The 25,313-nt window shown below is 39.6% G+C and overlaps 1 protein-coding gene across 8 annotated transcripts in view; it reads left to right on the top strand.

Annotated features, from left to right (window-relative positions):
• LOC136853433 (glutamate receptor ionotropic, delta-1-like) overlaps positions 1-25,313 on the top strand; it is a 276,672-nt gene that overhangs the window by 214,218 nt on the left and 37,141 nt on the right. For 5 of the 8 annotated variants that reach the window (XM_067128997.1, XM_067128993.1, XM_067128999.1 and 2 more), the window contains 4 exons: positions 4,976-5,196; positions 8,870-8,995; positions 11,950-12,115; positions 16,875-17,116. In XM_067128997.1, coding sequence (XP_066985098.1) covers positions 4,976-5,196; positions 8,870-8,995; positions 11,950-12,115; positions 16,875-17,116 — 755 coding nt within the window. The remainder of the gene's footprint in view (positions 1-4,975; positions 5,197-8,869; positions 8,996-11,949; positions 12,116-16,874; positions 17,117-25,313) is intronic. The other 3 variants (XM_067129000.1, XM_067128995.1, XM_067128994.1) reach the window with 1 other exon arrangement.

Raw genomic sequence — 25,313 nt, 5'->3', positions numbered from 1 at the left:
CCAAATGATGCCGCTGTGACACTAGTTTCAGAGCGCTCGACACTTTTTCTGGTGCTCGGCTCCTGACGGTGGGCTACATGACCAAAGTTCCTCATTTCTCCCTCTTAGACAGTAGATGAAGGTCTAGAGGGAGATGGCCCAGATAGTTCTTTCACCCATTCTCCAGGACGATAGGATAGGAGCTTGGATATGCAGGGAGCACTCTTACAGATCCCCATCCAAACTCAGAGTTTAGTTTTTCGGGACAGGGCTTCCAAATCGGGAGTCTGTGCTTCGACCCCTCCCGATTCCTAGCTCTTCCTGCATTTGACTCCTCTTTTGTCTGGGCATTACTTCCGTCTTTACATGTCGACTGACCTCTTCATTATCTGAAGAAAAGGGGCTTGAAGGCTCTTGACTGTAACCAGGTTTCTTTAGTCAGATTTCCAGTGGTGGCTGCCTGAACATGACTTGTGCAAGGGAATTCCTTCTTCTGCTGAGCTTAGTTCTAGTCTCTTCTTCTCAGCACCTCAGATCTATGTCAAAGGAGCCTATTTGCAGAACGAGAAAGTTGTCCAGGACTTGGTCCCCAAGAAGAGGAGAACCTTCACTTATGCTTTGGAAGAGCTAAAGCGTTTCTCTCACAGCTCTAGTACTGCTCAACCTTAGCTCTATGGTAGTCTATTGGATTAGACCTCAGTCCTAACACATCTACTTAAGTAGGGAAGCTGGGTCCAGCGTTCCCTCTCGACCAAACAGCCGAGTTCTCCCTCTATTGACAGATTAACCAAGTCTTCTAGTTATTGATTAATTCAGGGACTAAGCATGGAAGTTCTCCCTCTATTGACAGATTAACCAAGTCTTCTAGTTATTTGATTTATTCAGGGACTAAGCATAGAAGGACGTACTGGGCTGTCAGAAGCTTGACCTTCCCATCATGGCTTTTGGATCCCCTGAGTTGTCAGAATCTCTTTTATTGTATGAAGCAAGCCAACCTTGGACCTGTTTGCCTCTTCAAGGAACCTTCTACATGATCGAGGAAGCCCTGAACAGTCTCAGGCTCAGTTTCCAGTTACGGTTGTTGGTGGACTCTAAAAGATCTTTCCCCCAAACTGTGTCTTCTCAGACAGCTTAGCTTCAGAGATACTACCAGGGGGATTCGCTCTTGCTCAGACAGGCACCGGACCGTCTGTAGGATTGGCTTCCAAAGAGTCTGCAAGACATGTTGCAGAGGCTATTACAAGATTCAGAAGTCACCCTCTTCCTCCATCTCCCAGACTTAGTGGTTGTCTTCCAAAGCTGGTGTCTTGGACTCTTCGTCTCCTCTTTTTAGACACCTCTGACCCTGCTGTAGATTACCTCTTTGTTTCTGAGAAGATCTAGGTTCTCTCTCTTTCCTTGAAAAGGTACCGGTCTATGCTTATCTTTGGTTAAGCACAGAGACATGGATCTTTCATCTTCTTCTTCTCAAAGACCTTTTTCACACCCAGCTAAGAAGCAAGAGATATGCTATCCTCTTTTTTCCTTTGATTTTAGTCAAGAACGAGTATCCATCCAAGACCTGGATCCGTTCTTTCTCCCTTAAAGCTTAACGGACATCCTTGGCTTCCAGGAGCTCCGTCCAGCTCCTGAATTCCTAATTCGCCTGGTGTCCAGCTCACCTGACACCAATTATAACCTGGCGCCAGCACATGCTCCAAGCACTCAGGAGTGCTCACCAACTCTGAGGGAAAAGAGTGAAGTCTGTCCAGTTGGGGTTTTAGGTATTTACCTGAACAGGACTTGATAATCTAGAGGGCCTTCTTATCCTTTGATGTTTGGTCAAGAACCCCTTGCCCTTGGATTAAGATTGCATCCCCCTTCATCCTAAAGAGAATTTCTGAAACACTCTCAGATTCAGGAGAACAACTTTGCCCCTCTTCCAGTGAAAGCTAAGGTCATCAGAGCAGCCTCTACTTCTTTAGCTTTCAGGAACTTATGTCCCTTACTTCCATTTGGCATCAGCCTACTGGAAGTATATTGCCCTTCACATCTCACAGGCACATTGGGCCATTACTTCCATTCTGCATCAACCTACTGGAAGTATAATCATCCTTTGCATCTCAATATCTTGAGAAGTGAAACCTGAACTTTAGGTCTACTGGCACCCAGCCCTTCGGGCGCCAGCTATAGCCTGTCGCCGCCTTTAGAGCTTCCAGAGCCTCGAGCTGCTAGCTCACCTGGCGTCAGCTACAAGTCTGGCCCCAGCTACAGAGCCCCTAGCGCCCAGGGCTTCAGGCTCCCCTGGTGCTCAGCTTGCCTGACACTAGCTACAGTCTGGCACCAACTTGAGAGCTAAAGGCTTCCATGATCTCCCAGCAGCTCGGCTGGCGCCCAGCTTGCTTGGTGCCAGCTACATTCTGGCCCCAGTGGTATTTATACCTATCCACAAGCTTCCACAGCTTGCCTGGCACCAACTGAGTAGTGTGTAAATTCTGCAGTACCACAGGATAGTGACTGGCAAGGTGTGTCAGGAGGAAGCATAAGATTTCCTCCTACTATCTCTTCACCTTCTGGTGTGGTATGGAGTTTTTTAGGAGCCAGGAGATACAAAGTACCTGGACCACCCACCACTCTCATTGGATGGGTTGTGGTGTTATTTCATTGTAGGTGACAGTGTATCTGGTGGTTTTTTATGTTGGTACTGCGCCCAGGGCAAGGGCACCTATTAAAGTTTTGCTAGCTATTTGATAACTCAGCTGCATTCCACTGATGCTTTGGTAGCCATTATAGTACTCCTTCGCTACAAAACTCCCACTTAAGTAGAGGCGACCCTTGGCTCTACCACCATGCCACTTCAGGTTAAGTTGAGTGACAACCAGTTGCAGTTTTATACTGCAGGCTCTCTTAACTAATAAGGAACGACAAGCATTGTATTAAGCGCTAGCAACTTTCCTATTTCAAATTCATTTCATGACTTAATGTTTTTGGAGTAGAATACTATGTCCATGTATCCCACCTCCTATCAATGTGGGATTCATTTATGTAATTACTTGGTAAGTTACTTGTATAAAAATGACATTTTTATAATAAAATAAAGTTTTATATATATTTACCAAGTAATTACAGAATCGGAGCCCACCCTTCTCCCCTCTGATGGACATAAGGCATAAAATGAATGAGAATTGTATTGCTAGGTCATTCCATTATTCCGTGAGCAGGATGGGCTGATCACCTACACAAACTATATTGAAGCACTACCTGCGAAATTTTGAATCTAAGCTGCTGTTAAAGTGGAATATAGCTATGTAATTACTTGGTAAGTACTGTATATATAAAACTATTTTATTATAAAAATGTAATTTTTTCAAAAGGCCTGGAATGGTACAGTTCTCACACCCAGCTACTGTATTTCGATCACACTTTCATTGCTGTGCCAAGATATTTGCGGTATTTTAAAAACCAACATGCCTTCCTCAACCAAAAATTACCTGGAATGGTAAATTTCTCAAGTCCAGCTAGGTTGGCCATATTTTCCAACTCTACCAAGATGTCTGCAGTATTATAGAAACCAATATGCCTCCCTGCTGAGGTAGGCATATTAGTTTATATAACTTTTATAAGTGCTGAAATGGTAAGTTACTTAAACCCAGATAGGTTGGTCACACTTTTACTGCTCTGCCAAGATGTATGCATTGTTATAGACAGCAATATGCCATCTTCAGCTAAATGGTTATGTTTTCAAATCTAGCTGGGTTGGTCACATTTTCACAGCTTTGATAAGATACTTGTAATATTAAAGGAACTAATGTACCATTTACAATCCAGAAAGAACTGGAATTGTACATTTTTCAAACCCACCTGTGTTGGTCACATGTTTACAGCTCTGGTCAATCAGGCAGTCATTTAGGGATCACTGAGCAAGTGTTTGCAAGATCTGGGAATCAGTGTCTGCATGCCACTCACCCAGTTAATCCAAATGTATGTGGGTAATTGTGTTGCACGGGGGTCAGAGGCTAATAGGAAGAAGTCGACTACTCTGTTCCGAAATTCCACAGCATAATGTGTATGTCTTTGCAGAAGACTAGTCCCCAGTACCATTTGATGTTGTGAGACTTAACTTTAGTTATGGTATTAAGCTATTGACTACAACCCAACACTCATTTTGTGAACAACATTGCCCATATATGTAATAGTAAAAGACCTGAACTAGCAGTTGTATGTAAGTAAAGTATAAAATATTAAGAGATTAAGATTAATTGGCTTTTGAAACATTTCAAAACATTACTGTTTGAATTCATGCAAAAATAGCTTTATTTATAATGTACATATTATTAGTAGCCACACTGACCCCTTAAATTCATGACCTTGTATCTTTTTCGGATATGCTGATCGTGAAAAGCCTAAATGCGAGTCTGAAAGAAAAGGAACTTTCACTTTAGGCAAGATTTGAACCTATACACAGAGGGTCCAGCTAGACATACTAACATTCCTTGCTAGGATATAGGTTTGATGTGATAAATGTACCAAAAAGAGTGCAAGGAAGTCAAAAGTTAAGTGGTCATTTTGGCTATTTTATATTACATATATATGTTTGTGTATTACCTGCAAATTTCCAGTGTACATACAGATCCACATACCTTTGAGCAATTATTTTAAGTGTTTCGTTTAAAAGGCAAGTAACTTTTCACTAATATTTTGAATAGAAACTTTTCTCTCTCGGCTATAGGGAGGTCAGCTGATGCCTCCTTCTCATCTGATTGCTGAACCCCATTGCCACCAATACCTTGTTCTACAATTTTATATGTTTTTTATTGGTTTCCAGCGGACGCTAGAAGGTTTTATCCTCATGTTAAGACTGTAGGTTTGTTAGCTATGAAAAATACAAATTGATAAAAAACTTGTCATTTTGTTGTACAGTAATATGGTATAAGTTCCCGTAGGCTACAACATTTCAAGACTCACCAGGATTTTAAGATTAGGGGAAATACCATTCATGTCTTATTTTCAATCGCAGATTCCTTGAAACATCTCGGCTTTGGTTGTGGCCTGAGGCCAAAGTGGTGATTGCAGGAATCCGGCAGAAAGTAGGAGACGTTCTTCTTCACTCTGTCTTCCGAAATACCTTCAGCCTATTTTATTTAGGCCTCAGTTCTGACTTCCTTAATTTTTCTGTGGAAGAATTCAGGACTCTGCCATGGAAAGGAACAAAGACTTTGACTTCTGGAAATCAGCTAGGTAAGTGTGTGTGGGATATCCTATTTTACCTGAAACATTTTGTCTTCTGCTTTTTATAAAAATAAAGAATTATTAGACATGTTGCAAAAAGATGTAAATTGCACTAGCACCTGGACTACGTGGTTACCTTATTTACAGTGCACTCTCTTACTGTTAAAGTCTAGTCTTTGCTCTAATTTTCAGACAAGTTAAATTAATGATGTAGTTCTTGAATGCTATTTTTAAAATATTTCTCGTCTATACATTATATTCAGAACTAAAATACTGTAGGAATCCATGAAAATAAAAACAGGTTTTTCATTTTGATGTACGAAGAACTTTCTGTCAGTTGGAGGAAAGAAAAAAAGTTGCAAAAATTTCATAAATTTTTGTATCCCATCCAAAATTAATAACAGTATTACTGTAGTACATCTTTGAAAATCCCTGCATACACACACACACACACACAATTGAATGAAATGTTTATTAGATTTTTAATGTGGAAGTACTAAAAGGAGTATTAAATGGCAGTTACTTGTTTCTTTTTAAAGATTTTAAAAAAAGAGAGTTTTTAAGTCCAGAGAGAGAGGGAGAATTCAATGTTAATTTTTTTTTTACACTTAACTATACTGCTCAGTTTAGTTTTTATTTTGTCTACATTTATTGTTCAGTGTATTATTTGTTGATTATAAGCATATTAAAGTGTGTTGTTTGTTGTTTACAAGCATAGTAAGTGAACACAGTTATGCAGTATTGACAAGGTAGGGGTATAACAGTACAAAGTTGATATCTTCCTTCTGTAGAGTGTTTATTTTATTATATCTGGAAATTTCCATTATCCAGCAGGCCCCTTGGATGTATTAATCTTGATATAGGAGAGATTACTGTTATTGAGAAAATAGAGAATTCCTTAGCTTTTGAGGACTTTTTATCTCCTTTGTCAGAAGAAATCTGGAAGGAAAATGCTTTATGGTAGGCTACCATCTGAAATTAAATGAAATTTGGTGCCAGATGAGATTTACAGTGACAGCATATATAAAGTTTCAGGAGTAGTCTTTTATTTATATTTCTTCAGACAAAGAGAGTAGTGCCTATCAAAAGTTAAAGAATCGTTCGTTTTTATAATGATATACCCCAGGAATCGACACAAGCAGGGCTTTTTTGTCTCCATTCTTCACATCTCTGTAGCGATTAACCCTTAAACGCCGACTGGACGTATCGTACGTCGACTAAAATTGTCTGTTGGGTGCCTAGTGGACGTACTGTACGTCGACTACAAAAAATTTCAACCTTCAGTCAACTTTGACTTGACCGAAATGGTCAAAAAATGCAATTGTAAGCTAAAACTCTTACATTCTAGTAATATTCAATCATTTACCTTCATTTTGCAACAAATTGGAAGTCTCTAGCACAATATTTCGATTTATGGTGAATTTTTGAAAAAAACTTTTTCCTCACGTCCACGCGGTAACTCGGTCGAAAATTTCAGAAATTCTTTCGTCATTTTGTCGTAATTTTTGCACCGTTTTATATTAGCCATTACATAAAGTTTTATATATTAAGATGTGTGCAATTTCATGTAAAATACAACAAAAAACAACCCATGGTTGTAGCTTTTATCAGTTTGGAGATATTTTCATATAAATCACGATAAGTGCCAAAATTTCAACCTTTGGTCAACTTTGACTCGACCGAAATGGTAAAAAAACGCAATTGTAAGCTAAAACTCTTAATTCTAGTAATATTCAATCATTTACCTTCATTTTGCAACAAATTGGAAGTCTCTAGCACAATATTTCGATTTATGGTGAATTTTTGAAAAAAACTTTCCTTACGTCCACGCCAGAAATTCTTTTATCACATTGTCGTACTGTTTGCACCGTTTTATATTAGTTGTTACATAAAGTTTTATATATAAAAATGTGCACAATTTCATGTAGAATACAACAGAAAATAACTCATGATTGTAGCTTTTATCAGTTTTGAAATATTTTCATATAAACCATGATAAGTGCCAAAATTTCAACCTTCTGTCAACTTTAACTCGACCGAAATGGTCGAAAAACGCAATTATAAGCTAAAACTCTTACATTCTAGTAATATTCAATCATGTACCTTCATTTTGCAACAAACTGGAAGTCTCTAGCACAATATTTCGATTTATGGTGAATTTTTGAAAAAAAAAAAACTTTTTTCCTTACGTCTGTGAGCGGCAACTCGGCTGAACATCTCAGAAATTCTTTCGTCACTTTGTCGTAATGTTTGCACCGTTTTAAATTAGTCATTACATAAACTTTTATATATGAAAATGTGCGCAATTTCATGTAGAATACAACAGAAAATAACTCATGATTGTAGCTGTTATCAGTTTTGAAATATTTTCATATAAATCACGATAAGTGCCAAATTTTCAACCTTCGGTCAACTTTAACTCGACGGAAATGGTCGAAAAACGCAATTGTAAGAAACTCTTACATTCTAGTAATATTCAATCATTTACCTTCATTTTGCAATAAATTGAAAGTCTCTAGCACAATATTTCGATTTATGGTGAATTTTTTAAAAAACTTTTTCCTTACGTCCGCGCCATAACTCGGCCGAACATCTCAGAAATTCTTTCGTCATGTTGTCATAATGTTTGCACCGTTTTATATTAGTCGTTACGTAAAGTTTTATATATGAAAATGTGTGCAATTTCATGTAGAATACAACAAAAAATAACTCATGGTTGTAGCTTTTATCAGTTTTGAAATATTTTCATATAAATCACGATAAATAGAAAAAATTCTACCTTCGGTCAACTTTAACTCGACTGAAATGGTCAAAAACTGCAATTGTAAGCTAAAACACTTACAGTCTAGTAATATTCAATCAATTACCTTCATTTTTCAATGAACGGGAAGTCTCTAGCACAATATTTCGATTTATGGTGAATTTAAAAAAAAAAAACTTTTTTTCCATCCGCGCGTTACGAATTCATGCATCATTTTGTGATAATATTTTCTGTGTTGCTTTGATCGTTTTACAATTTGTTTTATACCAAAATCATCGCAATTTAGTGTACAATACAAAGAAAAAAAAAATAACTCGTTAGCTTTAATCGCTTTGCTCACAGCGCGATTTGTTTACAATTATATATGAAATTTTTTTTCGCGCTGTCATATATTTCAATATTTATATATGATAATGATATTTTTTTTTATTTCTGATGGTTGCATACTAAACTTCAGGCAGTGACAAAAAAAGAAGCCAAAAATGAACTCTTAATCTTAAAATCTAAGCGTGCTGTGATTTTTTAAAAAACTTTTTCTGCTTCGGCGCTAACTCCCGAACGCCGCCGGCATACGACAGACACTTTTGTAAATAGAGGCTCGGCGTTTAAGGGTTAAGAGGTTCATCTGTACCTTAACCCTGGGCCACCACCCCCACCCACCTCAAGTATAAACTACATTCACCTAGACAACTGGAGCTGTTCCAGAGTAGTAAATCTCAATCAACCTAGGTACCTAGTAGTTCCTTTGAGAATAATTGTAATCTGTGTTTTGTAAAATGGCAAGAAAACTGCTCAGTTTTCAGACTTTTCTAATGTAGTAATGAAGAATATTAAAAATGCTAAATAAATTTGTCTTGAATGCTCAGAAGTTTGTTCAGTTATGTACATTCAAGCTAATTAAATTTGGAAATACGTATTCAGATTCTGTGCAGCATATTTGGGTGTTTGGCCGTTGTTTATTCTGCAACAATGGTAAACCAAAAGTCCAGTTTCTGTCTTTATGGTCCCAAGGATCTGAGATGCCACAGTTGCAGACCCAGTCTCCTCGTAAGTGTTTGATACCGCCATCCCATTTTGTTGAATTTCTTTATTACTTAATAAAAATAGATTATTATGTTATACAGTCTTAGCATAGCCCAAAAATCATGTAATTTTAAGGTATATATACTGAATAAAATGCTCCATTATGACAACAACCTTGGAAGAGTATAACTGGGAGTTCAATGTTCATATATATTACGTGGGTATTTTATCATGCTAACACTAAAAAATTTGAAGGCCTCAGTAGGTCTGTTATTTGAGATAAATCATATCTACTGTTAAAGTTAACTTAACATCTTTGGGCTGGTCAGGTGCAGTTGGTATTCAAATAAAAAAAGAAGAAAGCTTGGCTGACCTGGATGGACTGTCTAGTTCAAGTGTTCTCCCACCAAGAGGGACACAGATATTTTAGTTCTCATCAGAAATCTTCTTGCTTTCGTATTGGTTGGTGCTGCAAGGCATTCAGAATTTTGGCTACTGTGTTGTTTCATGGTATTGTACCATTAATTAATGCTCTGTTGGATTGGATGTCCTGACCTGGAAGCAGTAAACTTAAGAGTACAGTAGTAGGTTCTGCCACAATGATGTCTGTGTAAACAGGATGTAAACAGTACTGTATGTATTCAGCAGAAATAGATAGGCACTCTATTTGTGTCAGTTGTAGATGTCAGAGGTGATTGACCTTAACCTTCAATTTGAGGAATGTAGGGAGTTATCTAATGTAGTGATGAAGAAATTCCTGTTTTAGGAAGGAAATATGGTAAGTTGAGAAGGCAGTTCTTCATCTGTTTAGCTGAACTTCCTTTTCAGCTTCCTCACTTATTCCTTCTTTCCTAACCCCCTCCTTCCTCTTCTCTTACTTCTCTGTCAGTTCTGCTTCCTATCACCCCTACTGTAGCTCAATCTTCTGCTCCCCCGTTGGTTCAGGAAAAGCAACTGGATAAATAAGAACAGGCTGTTAGTCTGATTTTGGAATCAGTTAAGGGTTTAACTGAATTTATGTATAAAGAAATTGGTTACCCCCATGAGGTGCCTTTTTTTTGTGTTTTCCAGTGAGAGAAAAGGTGTCAGTGGCCTCATCGGTGATTACAGTCAGTTCTGGCATAGACATGCAGGATGCTGATTTCCATTCCCTGATAAACCCTCTTTTTTGCAAATACCATTGGTTTGTATATGCAAGGAAAGTGTACCTATTCGATGCTGTGTTTTGGGCTAAGCACAGCTCTGCAAGTGCTTACAAGAGTATTAATTCCCATAGGGGGTTGGTATCGTTATCTTGGGATTTGAGTTCTGCTTTATTAGGTGACTGGCTATTCCCTAACATCCCTTAACGAAGGGATTCTGAGGGCCAAGGACTTTTCACTTTGTCCAGCTCAGTCTTTAGGTTTCTTATCACCTGACAAAAGGATTAGCACAAGGATCTTTAAGAAAAGAGTTTTCCTTATTTTGATTGTAACGTAGCTTACAGTGCCTTTTCACCATAAAGGTACTTGCTTGTGGGAAGGACTTTGCAACTAGATTATGTGGAAGTAGTTGAGGGATGGCCCACACACATAAACTGCTGTTTACATACCTTTTCGAGACTGTGAGTGGCTGTATTGAGCAAATCCTGAAATGGTTGTTTGTACAGGAGTTTAATGATGGTCTGGTGACATTTTTGTAATTGTTCTTGTTTAGCATACATTGGAATTACAAAGGGGGGAAATTTTCATATGAGATTTTCAGCACATGTATTGTTTTGTGAAAGATATGTTCTATATACTTGTCTCCCTTTCACAATGGAAAGAGTTAAACATATGAAAAAGAAGAAAAGTGATTTAGTAGCAAATGCACCTATATTTTAAAAGTGGTAAGATGTGAATGAATTGGGAGGGACAGTCACAAAATTAATTGCTAAATTTATAATTGTAGAGCCAATCAAAATTATATGAATAATTTATACAGTAATACAGTATAGTAAAATTGTAATCATTAGTGTATTTTCTGACTGGTAATTTATAGGTAATGAGATTTTAAATTATTTTTACTAGATTCATTGTACAGTATTGTATACCCCTTGTGAATACTGTGAAATAATTTATATTGAATCCTTGAGAAGAAAAAACCTACATAAGAGTAAGAGAAAAATGTTTAAATATGTCAGTCACATGTTTTGGGACTACAGGAGCCCATTCAAGACCTTTAGACCATAGGGATTCACGTTTGATCCTAGATAGAAGAACACCTCAATTTTACAAATCATAACAACAGTTTAGAAACTCGAGAATGGTGGCCAAATCGTTTGAAGATTCATGTAGGTCTCTCATTGGAAGTAAGGAACCTAGACCTCACATTGTTTTCAGACACCTCAGTGATGGGCTAGGGTGCCTTTCTGGGGGATCAAGAGATGTCAGGATTATGATCAGGAGGGGAGAAGTCTTTACATCAACTAGCTCAAACTCTTAGCAGTCTGGAAGATCTTAAAGCACAGTGGGCATCTGGTAAGAGATAAAGTACTAGTAGTGTTCTCAAACAACACAACCTCCCTTGTTTATATCAGGAAAAAGGGTAGGATGAAGTGGGTCTTCTTTGGGCAGAAGCAAAGACGACTGTGTTGATTCCTTAGTTTGTACAGGAATTAGCAACGTATTAGTGGACCAACTTAGCAGTAGGGGTCATACTAACTATCTTTAACAGTAGGGAAGTATCCAGACAATAAATTTTATTAAGAAAATTTACATTTCATTGGACTTTTACCTCTTTCAAGTTCAGATTCATTAGGGCTTATGTATAAGCAAATATATCTTCATGATATTGAATGTATCATGGAGATACTGTACATTCAGTTTAACCTGGTTCATATGCAGCCCTTTAATAATGCTGAAGTGTTTGTTATAACATGCCTTAGAAATATAGAAAATTTACTCTTGCTTATTCAAAGTAATCATTGCTGTGCTTATTTAAAGTAATCATTGCTGCAGATCAAGTAAAGAGCTTAGAAGGACACTTGGTGCGCATGGTATCCATCGTTTACTTTCCATATGTTGATTATGAAATGAGAACAGACAGACCAGGATCTCCAGTGACTCTTCGGGATAGCCTGGATAAACGGATATTTGAGATCATCACATCTCGCTTAAATTTCACGTAAGATACAGTATGCCATAGCTGTACAGTATATTTCAAGACATTTTATCTGCATTAACAACAACAACAATAATAAGAATTTGTACTTGTTTTTTAATTGTTATTGTCATTATAATGTTATGGCCATAAATGAGCTTGTCATTGGAATTAGGATAATATTCAATAAAATCCCATAATTTCTTGTAGTTCACTGATGCCTTACAATATTTATACATAGTTTTTATTTTTAGAATTCTTGTTTCAATTTTTAGAGTAATTATTATGCTGAAATTTCTTCCAAATTCAGATCATGCATTACCAAATGTGACTGTTTGGTTTTTTATCTTGATTTTCAGTCTTTCAGCTAAGCTTTGCCCAATTTTTTTTTTTTGAGAATTTGTGTCACAAATTGTCTGTGAATGTATAAGGTTATCTCAGGTTCCGCATGCTGGATGCTGACCTTATAACCAATGTCATTAACCTCTTCTTTACCAAGAAGCTTAACATAAGGTAAACATTGCATTCGCTACCGAACCAAATTTCTCAGTAATGAATGTGCGTCAACAAGGAAGTATAGAGAGAGAGAGAGAGAGAGAAAGATTTACCCAATTGTATCCAGAGCCTACTAGATACTCCATCTTCACTGCCCAGAAGAGCAAATTAAAATGACGTTCCCTTCCACTCGCCACACATGAGTACAGAGTGTTGCCGAGTAACACTTTTTCATCTATTTCAGAGAGAGGTTACACTTGTTTCCTAATACTAAATTATTTTTTATCATCTGTTTGAGAGATAGAGACTACATGTATATGTGTATGTGTTCATGTATGTATACACAGTATATATCCAAATGTCTGAATCTATAGCCAGCAATAATGTTTGTTTTGCTTCATCATAAGCCTGGATGTGCCAATACTGTACTGTTTGTTTTGTTTCAAACCCTTCAAACCAAATGTACAAAATCATAAGAGGTCTTACAGCTGAAAAGAGGAAGGTTGGTAGTACGTGCGTACCACCTTCATGTACCCGGTACTATGCAGCAGTTTTGAATGGTGGTACTCCCTGTACCACAAACAAATTGTCAGTAAAGAAGAGGTTAAATCTTTGTTTATACTGTAGTCTCAGTACCACAGCATTGAACAATGTTGGATTGAATTCCCTTACTTGAAGATATACTGACGCACACTTTCCATCATATCTTTACTTATTACGTTTGCCAAATCTGTTGAAATTAGGGCATGCCTTCCCTTAAATTTTGATGAGCTTGTTAGCAGGATATCATAAGAAAGGGTGAACATTATCTGATGATATATTACAGTTATACTCTTTAGATAACCTTCTCTGGATAGTTAACTTTTAGGAGATATCAACTAACAATAAAGGAGTTTTAGTCATCTCAGCTCGAGAACAATTTCTTTAAAACTATGTTATGTTAATTCATCAGTCATTCAGAAGTCAATACCTTGGGGAAGGAGGGAGGTCATCAGTGCACCTAAAGTGGTGCAATGTGGGCATTAGCAAAGGTTGTTTGCACTTCCTTTCAACTCATAGCTGCATCCACCTTTTAGGCTTGTTTCTTACTTTACCTTCATTCCCATTTCCTTTCTCCCCTTAGGGGGGATTGTGCCGTCAGTGCTCCTCATGAGGTGCACTGTAGGTATTGCCTAAGGTTCTTTGCAGCGTCCCTTCAGCCCCTAGCTGCAACCCCTTTCATTCCTTTTACTGTACCTTCATTCATATTCTCTTTCTTCCGTCTTAATTTCCACCCTCATCTAACAATTGTTTCATAGTGCACCTGAGAGGTTTTCCTCCTGCTACACCTGTCAAACCTTCTTACTGTCAATTTCCGTTTCAGCGCTGAATAACCTCACAGGTCCTAGCACTTGGCATTTGACCTGAGTTCTATATTCCATTCCATTTCCTTTCTTCCATCTTGCTGTCCAACCTCTCCACTCTTTTTCACTGTCATAAGTGCTGAATGACTGAAGTTCCCCCAGTGCTTGTCTTTATAGCCAAATTGTCATACTGTATATGAGTCAATTCAAAAGTCAGCCAGTGAATATATCTGCCAGATTTTATCAATGAGTTTCCATCTGTTGGTGAAATATGATCATACACACAGGGAATGTTGAACACAGTTAATAAAGATGGGTATTTCACTGGTTTGATTTTAACGCTATCTTCCAGTAGAGATATTTGAGGTTCATCCAGTGTGCTTTTTATCCTAGTAATCAGCTTTTGTATTCATTGTTTTCTTTGATAAGTAAATTTATTCATATGTTGTTTGTTGTTGGTCAGATTATAATGATCAAGTAGATTAGCCATAACTGAGGTGATGTACTTGGCTCTTATAGGACTGGCCCATGGGATTCATTTTTACTGTATGATAATGATACTGTAATGATAAGATTTAGATTTTATTAATTACGCCTCAAAAACTGTATAATTTGGTCAACTGAAAGTGATGGAGAAACTGATAAAATTTCTTTTAATTTATCTATTTCCAAAAGTAGGCATTCATTTTTGACATTCATACAAAATTTTCAGCTGTTAGTCTTGCGTTACAGTATGTACATATAGAGACTGGATCATGTGGTCTATTCATCAGATATCCATGGACTAACAAGAATGACCAGTTCTAGTACAGTATAAGTCAAAATTACTTTTTTGTCTGTCATTTTGGTATGATGAACTCCATATTTCAACATTTAGCGTGATTTATTCTGTATATCAGATTCACTGAAATAAAAACAAGTATATTCAAGATAATAGAGATGCTTACTTAATAAAGGAATGTTTTATAACTTTTCTTTGATTTGAGGGGCTAATCATTCAGAATTTGGATGATTGAGTGTAAGTGAACACTGTCAAATTTAAATTATCAATGACACAAGGTATGCAGTTTACTACACACATTACTTAGTCGTTGAAAACATATCAGGGAGTAATGCTTAAAACTAACAGCAATGGAACACAGGTATCGTTTTTGAGTGTTCATGTATAATCAGCAGTTCTGCTCGGTACACAAGTTGGGAATCAGTGTCAAGTCAGTTGCTAGCTCTACATGTCACTTTTGTAGTGGATTTCATAATGCACTTGCTTTATGCAGCAATAAGAAAGCTGAGCGATCAGCATGAATATTTTTAGAGAGGTTTTCTGATGATCATTGTATTTACCTTTTATTTTCAATCTCATGCTTCAAGTTTTTAGCAAATAGATTTTACTGAAGATACTGTATAGGATTATTAAATCCCAGTTTATCTTCCTAACATTTAGCTGTCAGATTTGACAGAAATTCCAAAGGTTCTTTGCTTTCAATTTTACAAACCACAGAAATATTTGTCTAGACTAATATAATATAGACAAAGAATGTCTGATTGAGAAATGAAAATTTAGCAAAGTTAAAGAAGTTGGATACCTAAGAAAGAAGAGACCAAAGGAAATGGATGAAGAGGAAAAGCAGAGAGCAGTGCAGCTAGGGCTAAAGAAAGGATTCTGTAAAGAGCCTTTAGAACCCACTGTTGGCCAGTTCTAGGAAAGTTTAGAGTTTCAATTTGGTGAACCTGCTGAAGGAAAACATACAGGAGGCAGCAGCAGAAGACATCAGAGAGGGACACAGACAGACATAGAGGTGGAAGTAAAACATACAGTGAACAGTCAGGAGAGAGCCTTCACATTCTAGGAGGACAGGCCATGGAAATTATAAGTGATATAAAGAGGGAGAAGAGAAAGGCTTAACATTTTAACTGTTGCCTATGATATACAACCTTTGGAATCCCAGCAGTCAGGTAAGAGTTCCTTCGGCAAATATTTAGAGTATCCAGATTGTCAACAATAACTAAAACAGCATGGCTCTACAAGTGTGACCATTCAGTTATTTTCTTTCTCTTAAATGTTTATTTTAATCATTCTACTGTATACCTTTTGTAAGCATATTAATGATACCTTTTTCTTATCAACTTACACATGAAAAAAATACTGTGACAATGGCCAATAACGATATTGAACCCAGTAATACGTACTTGTACACAGTGTGCCAATTTTATCTTAATATGTAATTTATATATCAATAGTATGTAGTTATTGTATTTGTAGTTTTTACTTATTTACTCATCCACTCATCTCTTCATTCTTATAAACTGAGCAATGCATTAGATAAGGAAAATGAGAAAACTGAGATATAAGGAGTAAAGGGGGAGACTGTTAATGTTTGGGTATGATCCACAAGATCACCCAAGGCCTAAGTAATTTATGTTTGAGTGAATTAGGCTTGAAAGGAAAGTGAGAAAAAAAATTGTACATACATAATGCCACATTCAAAATATAGCTCTCCACGTATTCGTACTAAACGACGCAGGTAAATTTGGTGCGGTGTGTATCAGTCTATATTATATGGTTAAAAGGTTAAAGACAGGTGACAAGGGCAAGGAAGGGGAATTGAGGGGTATGGTGTAAGAATCCCTTCAACAAAGGAGAGGAAAAAAGAAATTATCAGGAGAGAGACTGAATAAAGATGGGAAAGAGGTGAAAGGGGTAAAGTACATCGAGAATGAAAATGGGGAAGTGAGAGTTGAAAAGGCTTTACTGTTTAGATTAAATACAGTAAAGCCCAATCTGTTTTTTCATTGTTACTATACTCCTTTTACTGTTTTACTTTTTTTTTTTTATCTTGCAGAGAGCCATTTTATTTTCTGAAGACTATTGTAGGTCTGTGGTCTTTTGGCTTGTTTCATATGAATGCATGTTAATGACAATAGTAATAATTATTGTATATCTAAAGGTATGAAGTTCGAGCCCCAAGTGATTTGCAGTGGGGAGTCCTAACAAAATCTGAGAACTGGACAGGATTGTTAGGATCAATCCAGCAGAACAAAGCAGACATGACCACTGTAATTGCCCCAAATCCAGCAAGACTGGCTGTCATTGATGTGACAAGAGTTTATCAAGCAGACAAGATGACAATAGTTTCCTTAAAACCCCAGTTATTGCCACAGTATCTTGTCATCATACGACCCTTTACAGGTAAAACCTTATTACAGTATAATTCATATAGTATATATGTAGTACATAGTACATATTACCATGCCAAATTACTCACCGACACTAATTGCTTATTGAAATTATATCTATGGATTATATGAGACTTCTTTAATTCAAATATACATTTGAAATTTATTATCATTCAATTTGTTGATGAAAAGCTGACAATTGAAAATACATAAAATTTTCACCTCCATACAAATATTTGCAAATTTAGGAAATGCACGCATATGACTCCAGAAGCACATCAAGTGTTGTATTAGAGTGAAAATCAGGTAGTCCTAGTATTTCAGAATTAAAGTTTCTTATTTTCTCATCAGCTTCAGAAATTTATAATCAGTAATTTTAATATATATACTTTGTTTTTTATGAATACAAAATACCGCAAGAAAAATGAAACACTATTCTGATTGATTTAGTAGTTAAGACATTTTTCAAAGTACTGGTACAAAGTACAGCAAAGGAAATTTTCATTACAGTTTTATGCCAGGGTGAAAGCAGTATATAAGCAAACTTAGAAACAGTTAAAAAAAAGGCCAGTGACACTTGCAAGGAGGAAGAACTCTTTGAGACAGTGGGAAGGTGCGCTATTCATAAATCATGTTTTTGGAAAACATTTGATCTGGATTATTTATTTTTAGAAAATAAGATTTTATATATAACACTTACCAAGTAATTACATAGCTATAGTTTCTCCTTTAAACGGCAGCTTAAGAATTGAAAATTCGCAGTAGTGCTCTTTTGTTTTTGGTGCAGGTAAGTGCCCTGCCCACTTTCGGGGAAGAATTGGTACAACGTAGCTAAAGAGCTCAGTTCGCTTCTGCCGTTGATGACCGAACATCGGTCATTCAGCAGCTGTGTTTTGTTAATTCAGGAGTAGTTTCACCAGATGGTTTGGTTGTCTATCAAAGGATTTGGTGAAGTATTCTTTCATTTGGTAGCCTCCCAGCAATATTTTCATAGTTTACCTTAGCTTAGCTTAGCTTAGCCTAGCCTTTTTTCAATTTTATGGACTGTTATGTCAGACACGAGTGTGACCAGTGACCAGTATTGCAGCCAAGGCTGTAATACTAGGTTGACTTCATTTAAATATGATGAACATTCTGTTTGTTTTCACTGCCGTGGACAAGTATGTTCCCCAACTTTACTTGCGAGGAATGTAAGGACTGGGCCTTAAGTGAATGGAAAATGTTGACCAACCATTTGGATAAATTAGAGAAAGCTAGGCTTAGGAAAGCGGCTGCTAGAGCCAAGGCTAGAGCTTCTGTGTCCTCTAACCCTAAACTGGCTTTTTCTACACTTTTGACTTCTCATTCCCCGATACCTACTTCTCTCGCTATCCCTACAACTCTGTTACATGGCCCCCTTCCCTCTGAACCTAGTGCCATGGCAGTCTCGAAGTTCGGATGGATAAGAATTTTGACGCTTTAATAAGTACTGTTGCTCAGATAGGATCATAGTGCAAGTGCTAGTGCCTGCAGCCGGATTAGTGTTGTGGAGGGAGTGGCTACTCGACCCACCAATGCTCCTAGACGGAGGTCCTACCAAACTCCCCTGCACCTGGGAGGAGGCAAACCATAAGTCCAAGGGAGGTCAGTGGGGCTTGCCCACGAGTAGTTGCTTCCTCAGTCGAGCCTGTTGCTGGTCCCAGGTATCGACAGACAGCCATTGGAAAGGAGTCTTACAGATCTCCTAAATTCGGTCCCTGTCAGACTCCCCTACACCTGGGAGGAGGCAAACCATAAGTCCAAGGGAGGTCAGTGGGGTTTGCCCACGAGTAGTTGCTTCCTCACCCGAACCTGTTGCTATTTCCCAGATTTCAGCAACCAGGCGCTCGAAAGGTGTCCAGTTGGATCACACCTTATCTTCCAGTGGTTCGGATTCCGAACCCAAAGGAAATGGTCGATATTTTCAGGAGTCTTCGAGACCTTTGAAGAAGCATGTTGTGGACATGCATCCAGCAGTACCTCACAAGCGCCATAAGGTTCAAGAGCCCTCTTGCAGCTATTGGGACGACAGAGAGCTCCCTTTGGACACTTGAGCTCCCATTGGCTTGTAAGTGCCCATAGGTTCACAAACACCAATTGGCTCCCAAGCGCCAATTGGCTCATAAGTTCGCTTTGGGATCTCCCTCTCCCATTGGATCCGAGCTCCCAGTGGCTCCTAAGCCTGTTGCAGGTTCAGTTTGCACTGTAGCTCCAGACATCCCATTGGCTCCCAGCTCTTCAGCATTGGGATACGAGTCTGAGATTCCAGATTCAGACATCCCTATTGCTGCAGGTCAGCCTGTTTCGGCACCTTCTGTCACTGATCCCCAAGGCCATATCCTCTTCACCTGTCGCTGATCATGCGAAGTCTGCAGGTACATCAGCACCCCAAGACTTCTTTGCTTCCCATTCACCAACGTTTGAACAACATCCTGGAACTGTTGAAGAACCCTCATCTTTGAAACCAGAAGAACCACAGCAAGATTTGGCGCTTTCTGCTGTATCTTCAGCAGAGGAGGAATCTGAACCAGAACAGCCTTCATCAGCTTACGCCTCATTATTGAATTATTTTCTGTTCTGCTTCCCGACATATTTCTCCACTGCGGCCCCTTCTTCCCCAGGATCAGCATTCTTGTTACGTCAACCCTTGAGGACCACTAGACTCCCATAGATGGTCATCTCAATTTCGTCTTAAGAAAGCATTGTCGGGGATCAACTCTTGGCTGTCTGAGAAGAGGGAGTTGGGCAAAGCTATATTTTATTCTCAGTTTTACAAAAGGAGGTATGTATTCTATATAATCGGGGAAGCTCCTTCCTTGGGAGTTAATGCTATATTCATACATGCAGACTGGCTTGGAGTCCTGTCGTGTGTGGACAAGGCGATTCGAGATGGGGCATAGGAGTTAGCTGCTCTTTTTTCATAATGTATACTGAAGAAAAGAGACGTGGTGTTCTTTCACCACTAAAGGAATGACACCATCCCAAAGATCTGCTCTTCTTTACGCTCAGCAGTACAGTACAGTACCAGCCTTTTTTCCTCAAACGACATTAGAGCAGGTAGCTACGGAATTGCAAAAAGGCTACTCACGACTTGCTTGTGCAGTCGTCCAAGCGAACGATGGAGTCTAACCGAACACCTGCTGTTTCATTTAATCCTCGGCCTCTCTCTCCTCTCCAGCCACAGCCCTTTTGAGGTAACAGAGGAAGAGCTTTCTTGCGCCCACGCACAAATCCCAGATCAGTTTGCCCTATCAGCAAGAAGTCCTCTTCTAGACCAGTCTCTAGCAAGTGAGACTTCGGTCCTCCGTCTACCTATTGGCACCAGACTCCCACACCTCTGGAGACAGCAGGAGGCCAGATTGATAGAACCGTGGGTACTACGGGTTCTCAATTAAGGATATGCGATTCCCTTCAAAGAGAGTACACCTTTGTTGCCTGTGCCCATCGCCTTAAAGGCGCATTCGGTAGACTCCAAGAGTTTTTTTCGGCCCTTTCAAAGGAAGTCACAGCTCTTCTCCATAAGAGAGCTATAGAAGAGGTAGAAGACTTGTCATCGGAGGGTTTTTGCAATTGCCTGTTTGAGGTCCCCAAAACCTCCTTGGGTTGGAGGCCAGCCCTGGATGTAAGTGGTCTGAACGTCTTTGTCCAAACCACGAAGTTCAGGATGCAGACGAACAGCTCAGTTCTTGCTGAAGTTTTCCAAGAAGATTGGATGGTCTCGATAGACATGAGAGACGCTTACTTTCATACCCCAATACACCGGGTTTCCAGGAAATCCCTGAGATTCGCTTTCAGGACAAAGTTTTCAAATTTTGGGCTCTATGCTTCAGGTTGTCAGCAGCCCCTCAAGTCTTCACCAGGGCTATGGATTTGAAAGTTTGTCTTCTGACCTGCTCAGCCAATGACTGGATGAGCCTGCTATGGACTCTCTCCTCCATAGAGATGTTCGTTCCTTTGGGGATACTGCATGCGAGGCCTTTGTAGTTCTTTCTGAAGGCCAGTTGGAAAGAAGATTCTTTCAGACCTTCGTATTCCCCATCACACAGGAAATAAAAGATCTTCAGTGGTGGCTTGTAGAAGGAAGGTTCCACTCATGGAAGCCCCTATCTCATCCGAGCCCGAACCTCTCATTGTTCTCTGACACATCAGACCTAGGTTGGGGAGTGACACTAGGACGATTGGAAGTGTCAGGGAAGTGGTCCCTTCAAGAGAGGAAACTGCACATAAATCTGTAGGAATTGAAAGCTATTCACCTGGCTCTTACAACATTTTGCTGCAGTAACTCAGGACTCAGTGATTGAGGTTCATTCTGACAACACGATGGCTCTGGCTTATATTCGAAACCAAAGAGGCACTCACTCTCTGTCACTGTGCAAGTCAGCCAAGGATCTCTTTCTTTGGATGCACAACAATACACAGATTCTCACCTGCTGTGTTCAGGGAAAGTTGAGCGCATTAGCGGTTGAATTGAGCCATTGCAAACAGGTTCTACCCCTAGAATGGTCACTGAATCCACAGGTGTGCACCGACCTATTGAAATGGTGGAGAGCACCGTCGATAGACTTGTTTGCAACGTCCAGGAACCATCGCCTCCCCCTGTATTGCCCTCTGGTGCTGGACCCTCAGTATTAGGCAACAGAGGTGATACTTAGGATTGGTCACACCTGGAAATTTATGCCTTCCCTCCGTTCAGTCTAGTAAGAGACATGATCAGCAAATTTAAGTCTTCTCATCACGCATCGATGATCCTAGTAGCTCCCTTTTGGCCTCAAAAGGAGTGGTTTCCAGACCTTCTGGAGGTTCTGTTGGACTTTCTGTGGCTCCTCCCACAGAGGAAAGATCTTCTCAGGCAACCTCACTTCAACAGATATCATCAAGGTTCGTCCACTCTCACTCTGACAGGCTTTAAACTGTCAGGAAGCTTATTAGAGCTAGAGGATTTTCAAGAAAAGTTGCGAATGCTATTGCAAAATGTAGACACGACTTTTCTTCAAAGTACTACCAGGCTAAATGGGCAGTTTTTAGGAAATGGGGTAAAGAACGTAGCATCTCGTCGTCTTCTGCCTCTGTTGCCCAACTAGCTGAATTTTTACTTTACCTAGGATCTTCAAGAGGCCTTTCGACGTCTATGATAAAGGGTTACAGATCCATACTGAACTCGGTATTCAGGCATAGAGGTGTGAACATTTCCTCAGACCTGGACATTTCAACCTTAGTCTCTTTTTGACTCCAGGAAACGGAAGTCTCAGTAGCCAGTGTCTTGGAACCTAGACGTAGTCCTACATTGGTTGTCAGGCCCACCTTGTGAACCTATGCAGATGTCCTCCTTTAGGGATCTGTCTAGAAAGACATTTTTCTTATTCACTTTAGCCACAGCGAAAAGAGTCAGCGAGTTACAAGCCCTGGACAAACAAGTTGCTCTTTTGCAAGAGACAGCTGTTTACTCATACATTTTAGGCTTTTTAGCCAAAAACGAATACCCATCTAACCCTTGGCCTCATTCTTTTTCGGTGCAGAGCCTTGCAGAACTGGTAGGACCATCGTAACGAGAAAGTATTATGCCCAGTGAGATCATTAAGATTTTACATCGAGAGACCCAAGAATATCAGGGGGGGTTCTCTTAACCTCTGGTGTTCTGTCAAGAACCCTTTACTCCCTCTCTCCAGGAATGCTATCTCTTTCTCTTTGAGAGACATTGCTGTAGAGTCTCACTTGGGAATTCAGGAGAATAATTTACCGTTGTTAAGGTAAGAGCACATGAAGTACGCGCAGTTGCCACTTCATTGGCTTTTTAACGCAGTCTCTCTCTAGCTACCATAATCCAGTCGACCCATTGGAAGTGTCGCTCGGTCTTCACCAACTATTATCTACGTGATGTTGAAACTGTGTTTGAGGACTGAAGTGCACTGGGTCCATTCTCTGCGGCTGGTGTGGCACTAGGCAATGAGGGGTAGGAGTGATCCTCCTATTTCTCTGTCTCCTAGCCTTGATTAAGGTTGTTGAGTTTTTGGGAAGGTGGGGTTACTTAGTACCTGGAGTACCCTCCAATCTTCGTTTTTAATGGGAAAGAGATAGCAAGGGCAACCAAACATTTCATCGACACAAGCATACCTCTCGCCGTGCCCAAGAAAAGGTCTTGGGCTCTCTCCAGTTTGCTTCAGTGATGGTTCTCCTTCCGAAGTCAAAGCTGGAGTTTATAACCGGGGTATGGCGGAGTCAGGGACGTGTCTCCCTGATTCCTCCTATTTGAATGTTGGCCTCTGGCCTTGAACAACTGTCAGAGCTTATCGAAGTCAGTTCCTCCCCAGCTTTCCACTCTGGCCTCAGTATTCCACACCATCACTTCTCTGGGCGGGTGGGGTGGATATTTTTGGCCCCATGAAGTACATGGAACTTAGTCGGTCACGTTCCGGCAGTTCCATATCAAAGCTTTGGAGGGCTGTGGCAGTCTTTCTGTCCTTGGGAAACTCCCTCCTCCCAAGGGGATTCATTTTACGCTGGTTCTGAACAAAGCAGCAATAGTGCACTGCGTAAACAAGTGGGTTCGAACTCGAGTTGCATCATTCAGGGTTTGGTTCATTCTTCTCCATAACCAACAGACACAAGTGCCTCTGTCTGCCACCCTTCTCGTAGGGGTCCAAAAGGTCACTACATTTTCCCTATCCAGGGCTTCCCCCCTGGTGTCGGAATAGCCCTTAGACGGAGCGTTATTCAGGTAGTCTTGTGATCTTTTCCTGGACCTAGAAGTAGGTCTGTTTGCAACCCAATTCAGCCACAAACTATCAAACTGCCACAGCTGGTATAAACTCAGCCTGCGTCAGCCTCCTCAAGTTCTGGTGCCCTGGCTTTGTGGTCTTTGTGAATTTTACAGTTTAGGAGGAAACTGATGTTGGTCCTGTTATTACTGTTTTCCTAAAATCAGTCAAGGGATCCTACTCTACTGCAGTATGGTTCTGCAGTTAAGTAACTAGCACTCTTCACATAGTTTTTGAAGCTACAGTAATGATGCAGCCGCATTGGCCCCGAGGAAAGTGTTTTGTTGGAACCAGACTCACAGGCCCTTAACTTTCAACCCTAAGGTCTGTGTTCGTCTGAGACCAGCACTCCGTCCACATTCGGTTTCCTGGTCTTTGAGTAATGTATCGGAGTTAGCTTCGGTAACCAACAATCATCTTGTTCTCACCTTTCCTTGTTGGGGAAGACCCAAATTTTTAATCAGCTTAGTTTCCAGTGCTAGTTTTCCTGTACTGTCTGCCCTGTCGAGCGGAACCATCCATTTTGGTTTCCCCACTCAGGGGTAGTGTTGCGAATTCCTCATCCTAACTTTCTATCTACGGTTGAAGGTCCTCATTTTCGGTGGTCACCTTGGAAAGTACTCCCCTTTCACAAGGTCTGTCTCTGTGCCCAGTTTTCTCCTTACAGGCTTTTTTAGACAGGACCTCGCAATTTTGTCAGGTCCTCTCTTTATTTGGAAAAAGGGGGGTTACTGTCATTGTGTCTGCTATTAGGCAGCAAGTATTTTCTTAATACAAGCCTATTCAGGTACAATTCCAAAGCTCATGCTCTTAGACGGTGGCCACTTACCTTATTTTCATTACATGAATTTCGAGGACCTTACTAATGTTCAGGGTGGAATTCTCCCTTAGTTTTCAACATCTCTATTTAAAGTCTTTAATAGCATAAGAATGATATTTATTTCTCTGTTATTATTTCACCGGCTGACACGGGTCCCTGATCCAGAAAAAGGATTTTGACAAAGGGAAAATCTATTTCTGGGAGGGCCCGTGTGGGTGACCCACCCTGTTTTTCATTCTCTCCCTCCCATGGTAAACATCATTCTAGTGGGGTGGGTGCTAACATGGAATGCGACTAGTGTTGCATGGGCTTGTATCGGCACCTCTCTCGTTGGGACTTTTGACATTGGGAATCTTTATAGGGCAGGGTCCCGTGATTGTGTCAATCTCACCCTTTACCATATACGACTCCATTTCTTGGAGCTCGCTCTGGGGGTAGTAACCCCAGCTTTACATTTAGCTTTTCTCTGGTATCTAGCAACGGAATTACCTAGAAATAAGTGCTGAATGGATTATTTCACCGGGTGACACGGGCCCCTCCCCAGAAATAGATTTTTCCTTTGTCAAAATCCTTTTTTTAAATGGTGTACAGGTAATATAATTTTATGGCCATGTGTT

This window comes from Macrobrachium rosenbergii, chromosome 27, assembly GCF_040412425.1.
Source record: "Macrobrachium rosenbergii isolate ZJJX-2024 chromosome 27, ASM4041242v1, whole genome shotgun sequence".
NCBI classification, from domain to species: Eukaryota; Metazoa; Arthropoda; class Malacostraca; order Decapoda; family Palaemonidae; genus Macrobrachium; species Macrobrachium rosenbergii.
This window is presented reverse-complemented; position numbering and strand designations above follow the sequence as displayed.